We start from the raw sequence: 11,156 nt of genomic DNA, 5'->3' as shown, positions 1-11,156 counted from the left end.
TGAATACAACCAATTTTCTCATTTGAGTAACATGATTTTTTTATTTTTTTCTCTTTTCTCATGTTAGATGCTCAACATTGGCAAACTGGCTACACCACAGACCTGACTTGCATGTGAAACTTGCTCTGTTTTAATACAACTCTTATGACTTTATTGAACGTTAAAAGTAGGGATTAAAATAGACAGGATTGGGGTTTTTCTGTGTAGAGGTTTATTAAGATTTCAAGGGTAGTTATCAGGAACTGTAACAAAGCAGGGGACCAGCAGCACATGTTTTGCAAAAAAGTCACCTTGGATGGCTGATTAAGCACAAGAAAAACATTCTGGGGGTGTGCTTCAACGTACTTCCTTAACAAAAGTCATTTTCATAGTGCATTTTATAGTTTCCCAAACATGTTGGGGGTTACAGGTGCAAGAGTCATATACCCACTTTAAGACACAATTTGGTGGTGATCTACTTAGAAACTGGATCAGAAGAATGCAGATAAATGGTCTCATTTGGTTTCATGGATTTGAATAGCTCAGCAGTGCAATTCTTTGCGTCAAATACACATCAAATTATCAAGTCTCCAGATTTCAAGGATTTTAGCTTTTTCTGCTACGATACAAACAAAAAAGTTAAACAATGAAGTACAAACCAAAATCTGTGGTGTTTATGTGGTTCATGCTACACACATGGTTGTAAGACTCAATCCAAAGCACATTACAACATGATTAGAAAGGCTACATTCAAATACACATGCACCATAGCGTTTCGAGTCCATTACAATCATTTCACTGTTGATTATGAATAGCTGGTACTACCGCTGGAGCAAGTGGAAAACTATAATTTGGAGTTGGACGGACAGAATAATGTGCTAAACCCAGCCAACACTGAAGATCTATTAAAACTAGAGGCATTATTGCTTGAGCTTTGTGCTTGGACAAGTGCGGGATAGCTTATTACTGTCTAAAAAAAATTTAATTCACGCACAGTGTGAAAGCATTTCGAGTAATGCATTAAACTAGCACTGCTTCAGTGGGGATTTTACATCATGTAAGTTTGGTAAACATTTAGAAACAGAAAATAATAAAAGAATTTAACAGCAAGGGTTTTTTTTCCCATTCAAGCATGACCAAGACCTAGCTACAGTACAATTAAATATACCAAAAATAAATATTATATGCAAAATAAATTAGAATAACAAGGGTGGACTGCACCACCTCTCTGTATCTGACTGTATGTCACTTAAGAAGAGGGACGCCACATGGATCGATGATGTTGGTGGGTCCTAAAGCAGAGGTTATAGAAGTATGATAAACATTTTGGAATGCAGACATTTTAGCCCTTTCCTCTGACTTGGACACTGACAAGAAGTGCTATCTGGATACATTATCCAAAGAAAAAGGGCCATGTTTTTTTTGTTTTTACAAGGCAATGGAGCGAACGTTCCCAATGGTGAGTTTCTAGCTGGTATTTGGGATTTTTTGTCTGTTTTGCTGGTTTCTGAGGATCAACTTCACTAAAGGTACAGTTTAGCCTTTAGTGTTTGACACAGGTGCATTCATGGGTCCTCTAAAGGATCACTATCAAGTGCAGGTATGGCGGCTTCAAGCTGGTAATGGGTAAAGGGACATTCGGGTGATTGATTAAGTCATCTTTTAAAGTAAGGAAACCGTATATTGCTGGAGATTTGTGGTTGTGTAAATTGGAGCCGCTTGGTTTTTGGAAGGAGACTGTTTTAGACTTTCAGACTTGAGCTGAACTTAAGGCTGGTTCTTGGGTGGAGATGTTTCATTTGTCAGGTAAAGATAGGATAGGGGCTGGTTCTTCTGATGACAGATTAGCTAAACGGTAAGGGAGACTGGAGCTGTAGGCTGGTACTTTGACAGGTAAAAGCCATAAAAGACTGCAGCTTAATGAAAGTATAGGCTGGTGCTTTAAGCAGAAAAGGCCAGTTTCAGGCTGCAAGTGGAGTAGCCCTCATCACTGGCGGAGCTCTGCCGGCTGCTATGGTCATCCAGGTCGCTTGCACCACTGGTGCTTACACTGTCCATTTCTCCATGGGAGAACTCAGTGCTTTCCACATCAACTTCAATTTCCTCTGCTCAAACACACACAGACACATAAAAAAAGCCAATGAATACAAATCAGTCTCTGCATTTGAAATGAAATGAAGCCTTTAGTGCAAGTACTAACCTCTGTCAGACTCTGAGCGATCAGAGTCCATGCGGGAACCCAGGCTGTCCGTACGAACGCGCTCCCACTCTCCGTGGGTCTGCAGCAGAGCTAGCTGCCTCTGCAGGTGCCTTTGCTCCCTCTCTAAGGTCTCCAGCTGGTGCTGACTCCTCCGGTCTATCTCTTCAAGTTTCTAAAAAGTGGCACGAGTAAGAATTAAAAGCACTGCATTATGCAGAAACCTAACAACAATGTCAGGCGATCTGTGAGGTTCTTAACCATCCCAGTCAGTGTTTTCAAAAAGCATTTTCAAAGATATCGTTATCACTACACCTCTGTAAATGTTCCTCATGTTTAACATAATATGGAAAGCATGGCAGAATTCTCATGTATGTAGCGAGTTGATAATGTGGTAATATGTACATATATATGGCTGCTGTAAAATGCGATATTTCCAATAAATTATTTAACACAGTGACAGCAAGTTGCTGGATGGGATCTAAGGGAATAGATGGTGCCTGTGTGTGGTGGATAAAAGTGAAATATGGCTGGATGGAGAAGGAAGAGAATTCATTTTATGAGCTTCGCTATACAAATGAATCTAAAGGTCACCCCGTCCTGCTTTGGACAAGAGCGTTTTGCTTTTGGCCCTCTTAGTTTTAATTTATGCATTTAACCTTCGCCAACTTGGACTCCAGTCCAGTTTAGGTCCACTTATGATTTCCAGTAGTTTTTGTTGGATGTGTGTACTTTAAGTTGTTTACTGCAATTGTAGCTGTTAAGCTAAGAAATAACCAAAGTCCTGAAATTCAATTATGAACCTCTGTAATTATACGGATATAAGATCACATAATCCCGGTCATTACGCCCATGAATCAAAGCTCATGTATGGAACTATAGCAGCACAGTCTGGATAATTTGCACACAAACCAGCAGTTGAACAAGATTTGCTGCTTATATGTACATTGAAACTAATGTAATTTCTCCACAGCTGCACATTTATAGTTCCAAGTGGCAGAATGTGTAAAATGAACAGTGATTTTGGGGGAAAGTAATTCATTGAAAAAGGACTGCTTTTCCTATTGGCAAAAGCTGTGTATTACATTTCATGTTATGTCCCCTATTATATTGTTAAGATAATAAGCATTTGGGACATATTAGCTTGAAATATAAATAAAGATTTATTTGGCTGTGACACCTGCTTCATTTTACATAAATATGACAAAAATGTATTTGTGGTATTATATTATGAAGGGTAAGACTTTTGACCTGCTAGTTCTGAGTAATGTTTAAATAGACTTGTGTGTTTGTATAATTGAATTTGGTATAATGGAGCCTCCACATAAGTGACAGTAGTGCTAGCCTTTCTCTCTGCAGCTCAACAGAGCTTATTATTGGCTGCACCTGCTCCACCTTTTATTGTACTGCACAACCCCTGGTTCCAAAAATACAAAGCAGCAGCATTCAAAAGCCTCATTTCCTGGATGTGAAACAGGCAAGTCCAAAGTCAACAGCTGACATCTTAGGTACTTTACTCACTAACCCCGACTGTGATAAACTCTCAGAGTCTGTTGCCAAGCCAGGATTGCTTTCATATTGTAGCCTTTAGTCATTCTTTAGCTGTTGCTCACAGCTGGAAACTGTACAGACGGGGCAAAAAAACAGCACCAATCTTTCCACCAAAGTTTGATCTGAGTTTGCTTGCTGTACTCAGGGGAGCCATTGCATTGAATGTTTGAAATCTTTAAGTCTCTTTTAGTTCAGTCAGTCAACTAGTTTTAATAGCAGGATAGCTGCAGTGCTCCTAAGTCCAAGGTTAAGTGTCCCATTCTGATGTTATCCTGCAGTGTTAAAGACACAAGTTCTAATCAAAGACTTACCAAGGCTCAAAACCTTGCAAAAGTGAGCCCTGCAAACATCCCCAGGGAGATTTTTTCAAAGGGGAAGAAAAACTCAAACAACCACACAGCAGCTGCCTTAAGGTCCAATCATCTCGGGGTTCTGGGAAAAGTGACTCTGCTTGAAAAATCCCTACTTTACATGTAAACCATAAGCGCGCAAGCATTTAGCGTTGCTTTATTGCCAGTTTATGATAAATGTTGTGTTTATCTAGTCGTATCTTCTCCTTTCCTAGTGTTTGAACTGAGTCAGTTACAATTAAAATCAAACCTTTTCATCCTGCAGCGGCTGCTGGAAATAACACAGCTCTCTCCCCCTGTTTGAGCCAATATACAAAGCAATTTGCTGTAAACAGAATGCCGGCACTGCTGTTGACAGCAACAGGCCTTTTCTTTTTCTTTTATTATTCTTTTTTTTTACTGATAATTACCCATGACTGAATTTAGTTGCTTTGGTTTCAGGGTCCTGCTCTTAGTCACGCTTTGCCTGTATCCAGGCCTTTGAATCTCACCACTTTGCAGAAACACAGCAGACAGTTCTGTTTGATTTCAGGCCAGTTCATGCTGGCTCGCCGTCACACCGCTATGGCTTGCTGGGACACATTATGTTATTAGTATCACCTGTGTTTTTCGTGCTACGACAAGTCAAAGCCCCTGCTGTGAATAAGGCCTTTTTTGGCATGTTGACTAAACGGTTATCTTGTTGCTGCTGCTTTCCCAAAACGATATTAACCAAACTATTAACACGTCGGCAGTCAGGCAGAAAAAGCTTGATGTCAGTATGGTTGCATTACTACTTTTGAGAGGAAATCAGCTCTTAGTCCCATTACAGCGCCACACTCCTCCCTTAGACTACCACACCTTGATATGTGCTTTGGCCTTGTTGAGCAGTCCCAGAGTGGTATGCCGACTGCAGTCTGGTCCCAGAGGAATGAGGGACTTCAACCTCTCCAAGCACAGACGAAGATGTGCTCGCCTGTAAATGACATAGAGCAATCTGCATTATTCAACATAATACATGAACAGAAAACTGACTGATGAATTTGCACAGTAATCTATTCATTTGCACTGATCCTCATCCGGTCAGATTATTACCTCCTCATCCAATTTGATTTGTATCTTATTAGAAAAAGCAAAAACTACTTGATTGTTCCTCATCAATTCTATTCAGGATGATGAGTGATGTAAGTGTTAATGGATCCTGGCACTTTATCTGTTTATCCCTTTTGCTCATAAGCTATGCCATCTGACTCCCTTACAATTAAATATGGATCTGTCTGGTCCCAGATTTAAAAACTGCCGAGGTCAGCCTGATATTCTATTTCTGATCCACCAAAGCCTCTGAGCCTGTGGTCTGAATGAATGCAGAAACTGGCAAAGGACACTCACTATCCTTTCAAAAAAATGGTGTAAAATGTAGGTCAAGTCATGATGTCATCTCTTTTCTTCTGCATTGGCCACCATTTTGTAATAGAAAACAGTCCTTTATGAGCCTTCTTGAAGATGCTCTCTTCCTCTTTTCATTTATCATTTAAAGTGAGAATATGTCACACATGGCTGGGCATTTAATTTTAGGATAAATGTGTCCTGACATTTGTTTCAGAGCAGAGGCTGCCTCATCCTGGAGCTACAGACGCAAGCTGCAGTTAGACCTGCAGCTGAGAATCTCTCACGAAGGAGCCCTGTTGTCTGGAAACAGACGGTTCCCATTTGCTGACTGGGGAAATGTCTGCACGTCCTCTAGGAACAGTGCTGCTTACATCTCCCTTATATTTGCCTCGCAAAACGCACTCTCCTATCACACACAACTCATGAAATATCAGAGTTGTTGATAAAAAGGTCTTTTTTTATAATCCCATGATGATACCATGCTGACTTATAGAACTCTGGTGCGAGTCATGTTGAAAATGCATGGCCAACATATTTAGCATATGACTTAGATATGCAAACAGTTTGAAGCTCCATTTCGAAACAACCGACTGTTGAGATAAACTGCCACAGACGATTAACAACTATGGGCGTGTTGTTGAGTTTTTTTCCATCCTTCATCCTCACAGTCAACTTGTTATGCATAGGTAGCAACGAAGGAAGTATGACTCGCAATATTTCATTGTCTTTATTTTACCCTCTTTAGTGCAGTCTTCACCTGTCTGCATTATGTGTTTATAACCTAAACATGCATATAAGTGACCTCCTCTGTGATTTTTCACTCACCTGTTCTTTTCCAGTTCATTGTGTGCCGACCTGTTGAAAATAGGTATATAAATATATAACCAGAACGGTCACATGGCTTAAATATGCAAAATACAGCATATGCATATAAATATATTTCCAGACTTTAACCTACCTATTGTGAACATTGTCCAGTTTCCTGTTCTTTAATTTGCGTTGTTTCTGTTGAAGTGAAATCTGGGTTGCGGGGTATGTTGAAGCATACCCGTGCTCACATTCTGGTGATAGAAGAAAAAAGATAAAGAGGATTAAATATGCTACAAGGAAGAAGATGGTTGGATTTGAGCAATGGCAACACATCCTTGGAATGACTAAAATTCGGTGCAATGCACAAGCACACCTTAAAAAATGTCCATGCATATATACATATAGTTTCATTTAGAGCAAGTCAATTTAAACTTATCAAGAACAGTCCAGACTGAAGAGCAAACGCTTGGAAACAGCTCTCAAGCGAGAAGAATTTAACAAATCACACAAGAACTACTGTTCCCAGAAACCTCGCCAGACAAAATCCTGCACGCGATTGGTCAACTGCAGTGACACTCGCGTTGGAAACATGGATCCTGACCAATGAGAACTTTGCAATTTGTTCCATGTGGAAACCATGTGAACAACACATACAAGGAAGCAGATGCTGGCCGAGCAAACCCGCAGTTGGATTTCGAATTAGGAATTTTCATTGGAAATTAAAAAACCCACATTGCAGTCTAGATCAGAGAGGGCGTAAATGCGAGATTTCCGAGTGGATATGATATTTTAGGAGCGCAATCTTAAAATTAGCTGTGAGGGAATGATAGAAAAAAAGAAGTATAAACTGGATGTCTCGTGTCATAAACGTCTACATGTATGAACGTAAATGCGCACACATGCATGGCTGTGCTAGTTCATATAATGAATACACTGAACCGTGCGTTATGAGCCGGGCTGCGTCTCCCACGGTCTGCAAAAACACCGGTTTTAATGGGAGCGGATCGCTGCAAGGCTATTGTTGCGAGGCTGTCTCCGCTATGCGATTGTTTCCCGACTTCCAAATTTCGGTGATTTCTGGAGTTCTTCGAGTGGTCATATTACGCAGGATAAGAGTGAGGCCGATTGAGACGGCACGGTTTCCCAGTAGCAGGTAAAACATGACGGGCTGCTGTCGGGCTGCGCGTCTTTTGTCGCCTTCGCCTCTATTGTTGTCTGCTCGGCGCATTACGTGTTAATATCCCCTGCAGCCCGTGTTTACTTACTTCCGTTGTTCTTCTCAATGTTTTCAATGTAATTGGCTGCATCGAGCAGCACTTGCACGTTCTTCATAAAAGTGCCGATTTGGTCCATTGCGGAACATTTGGAGTATATAACGTCGCTGAAAGAATAGTCGGACACCTCTCCGAAATCCTGCTGGTCCATGGACGCATCAGACTCCGACATGACCTCTTCGGGTTTCAGCTCGCTGTGATGTCTCATGTACTTTACCATTTTTTCTGTTCTTTCTTTGTTTCTTTTTTTTTTAACTTTAGGCTTTTGGGGGGGCTTTGACAAATACGCAGCGCTGAAATTGCTCTCCTTGTTCCGTCTGTGCGCTGAGCGGATGACTGAAATGAACTAGGCTGGATGGAATTGCAGTCCTTAGCCTCAGCCACTTGCCCTACTTGGTGGATAATCCCTCCCACTAACGCATGCACATTGCATTCATTGTCAACCGTGCCATAATAAATCCTCATTATCAATACTGCAAGAGAGTAACAAATAGCACACTTGTGTCCAGTGACATTCTGCAATAATGACTGCTTTCATTTGTAATAAAGCTGCATTATTTTAGCTGCCATAAACTGGATAATTATGACGAATGCTCCTTTTCCCATGTGCATTCAGTTATCTCTAAATATGTATGTGAACAGAGTTTAAAAGTGAAAAAGCATTAAGATCAAACGGCAGATCTAATCAATAGTTCAACCTGGATACCGGGGACAACTGCCAGGGTTGGTCTTGGTTATAAATATGTAATCACTTGGGGCTTTTGTGTTGTTAAAGGGCCCCACATGGTCCTGCTTCAATGCTGGAACCGCACTCTATTCCCACATGCTTTTAAATGTGCTCTGTAATTAACATCTTTACACATTTGTACACTGGGATAGCAGTTTAGAGAGCTACTTGTGTCGCTTTCATGTTGCACCGCGTTGTCATCCCATCCTCACAAAAAACAGATACCTGTGCGACATTTGAAAGCCGATTGAATGCAGTACAACTCAGGTGTTTGATGTGATAATTTTAGGTGATTCGTTTACTTCCTGCTGGATTGGAAAATTGAGTTTTGTCAGGGGAGTGCAGGTGGGGAGGGGGATTCTTGGCGTAAATCAAATGAACTCATATTAGTTCAGGTGCAGTTTGTTTGCCATTATTTGCATTTAATAATCTCATTGTTTGCCCCCCTCAGCCCCTCTGTGTGTCTTTTCCTGGTTCCAAAGCAGTCTAAACTCACATCGAGATTAAAAGGAAAGTTGCAAACAAGTGAAAGGATTTTTAGGAACAGGCACAGCCAATCCTTGTGTAGAAATGTCTTTACTTTACTAAACTTTAAAGTTATCTGCCATTTTCAAAAATTAACCTTGAAATTGAACCTTTTTCGAGCTTGATGCTCCACTTCTGTTGTCCCTTTTGAGAGATTAAGAAGTCATTTTGCCCCACACTGGGAGGAATGGAAGAGAACAGAGGGGGGAAAGGGACTGCCTTTACAAGGCCAGCCATGCGTGCAGGGCTGTGTTGTGCCTCTGAGACAATGGGTGCAGATGGCTGGCCCGCTGCAGATGTGGTCTGGCCTGTAACGGACGCCTGTGAGAGAGTACACCATCCCATAGAGGCTTTAATAAGCCTGGCGAGGCCTCTCACATAGACACTGAAACAGTGACGCACACTTCAGGGACACATATTCTTGCAAATACAGGTCTGTTTTGACTCATAGGCACTGCATATTTCTCTCCTAATATGCAATAAGGCTTTTGTTACTGGAGCATGTTTAGCATATAAAACAACAACGCCAGTGTGCACTCAGACATCATCTACTGCTACGCACATGCTCAAAAGGACACACAAATAGAGTGAGACATGGACAGAGAGTTCAGTGGGGGATGGAAACTGACAGCATTTTACCAGGAAAAGACTCATCTGTGCTGTGAGGCTTGTGTGCAGACTGATTCTGCGTGCTGCACACTGATAGCGACTGTGGAAAGCTGACCCGCTGTAGGTTGGTGTAGAATGTGACCCCAACTGGAGTAATCTGAAAAGCCTGAGGATTACACCAGTGGCTCAGTTGTCACAGAGGAGGCAAAGTCACACAGTGCTGGAGTGTGTATAGGCTTGCTTTTATGAAAAAGAACATGACAAAAATCACACATAAGGGAGAATAATCCATTCTGGGTGTTGTCAAAAAGGCAAATATATTTATTTATTTTTTTAAATGCAGGGGACTCTATTTGATGTTACCCTGCTAAGATGATGTTTTCAGACTATCCATTGTACCACAGCAGTCTCCCGTTGTTTCAAAACAATAGCTGCACTTTGCCCCGAGGTCACAGTAGGACAATAAAGCAGACCAGACGTGTGTCACCTGCTCCGTCCTCTCCTTAGCACTGTCAGGATGTGGATGAGGTCAGCGGCAAGCTTTTCCCCCCCTTATTTATTCTTAATAACCATCAGTCTTTGTTTTTACATTAAACTTAAAATCATGTTTATGTTTTCTTAATTATCTAATTTTATTGTTGTTGGTGGTGGTTTTACACAGTTAAATGCACTGCCTTAAAACTTTTCTCCCTATTACATCTCATAGAAGGTGAGATGTGTGTGTGTGTGGTTTGGGGTTTGGTGGAGGTTCAGATCCTGTCACTCCCCCCCAACATGAACACCTGTTGGAGACACCAAATCCTCTCTTTGTCTCTGCATCTCCCCCCTCTCAGTGGATTACTATGACAACGCCCATTCATATCATGGCTGAATGCTGATTATACAGCTTCACACAATTATCTCTGAATAGAATATATTGTTTTAGGGGAGCTCGCTTTTTGTTTTTTGAAATTAGATGCAGAGGCTGTGTAAACAGTTCCCAAGATGTATTTAATATAAGAGGTGTTACTCCATCTGGTGAAAATGGTTCAAGTTTTGTGATGCATCACTGTCCAACAACATCAAAAATCTCCTCATGTTTAACTGATTCCCATGTAAGTACTCCACAGGGTATTTGTGCATACTTCTGCAGTAGCCAGTAGGTTTGTGAAGAGGCGATCAGCTAACTAAAAGACAACATAAAATTACAATTTAATCATAGAATTAAGTAGATCTAGACAAGTTTGTGCATCAAGGTCATAATTAACAAAAGCAACCAGGAAACAGCTAAAAGTAAGACTGAAATCGTAAAAACAAATAAGTAATACATTTTTTTAAAATGAAATGGCAAGCTAAAACTATGGATAACTAGCTAAGATTGTTCACTAGTATAAATAAGTTCCTGACATTGTTTCCCAAAAGTAAACCAGGCATTTAAAATGGTTTGCTAAAAATCTTGGCTAACCAGTTAAAATAGCAAAATATTAGCATGGATAAACTGTTGAAACTGTGAAAGTAAAGTTAAAAGAAAGAAATGCTTTATCCAAAATTTAGAAAATACTTTTATTAGAGCAATTAATAAACAAAAATATAAATACATAAAAATCATATGTGGCTAAATAAAATAATAAAAACAAAACTCTATAGTGCTAGCTAAATGCTATAGAGTCACAGTTTGAATAAGAGTATTGATAAACAGTTAAAATTGTTAGCCAATAGTATGGATAACAGATGTATAAAGACATGGATTAACTTTTGAAGAATTGGCTAACAGTATAAACTGCAGT

General features: G+C 40.4%; 1 protein-coding gene across 1 annotated transcript; it reads right to left on the bottom strand.

The window, feature by feature from the left end:
• Nucleotides 1-31: 31 nt before the first annotated feature.
• LOC309720974 (max-interacting protein 1-like) lies at nucleotides 32-7,955 on the bottom strand. Its single transcript, XM_082558261.1, has 6 exons — nucleotides 7,521-7,955; nucleotides 6,404-6,506; nucleotides 6,271-6,300; nucleotides 4,918-5,032; nucleotides 2,180-2,351; nucleotides 32-2,084 (listed from the first exon to the last, which is right to left on the bottom strand). Exons 1-6 carry the CDS (start codon nucleotides 7,747-7,749, stop codon nucleotides 1,921-1,923), a joined length of 813 nt encoding a protein of 270 aa, XP_082414387.1. The 5' UTR covers nucleotides 7,750-7,955; the 3' UTR covers nucleotides 32-1,920.
• Between the last annotated feature and the right edge of the window lie 3,201 nt (nucleotides 7,956-11,156).

Source organism: Aulonocara stuartgranti (genome assembly GCF_965226115.1).
Source record: "Aulonocara stuartgranti genome assembly, chromosome: 13".
Taxonomy (NCBI): Eukaryota; Metazoa; Chordata; class Actinopteri; order Cichliformes; family Cichlidae; genus Aulonocara; species Aulonocara stuartgranti.
The sequence above is the reverse complement of the archived record's forward strand: the minus strand, read 5'-3'. Positions and strand labels throughout refer to the sequence as shown.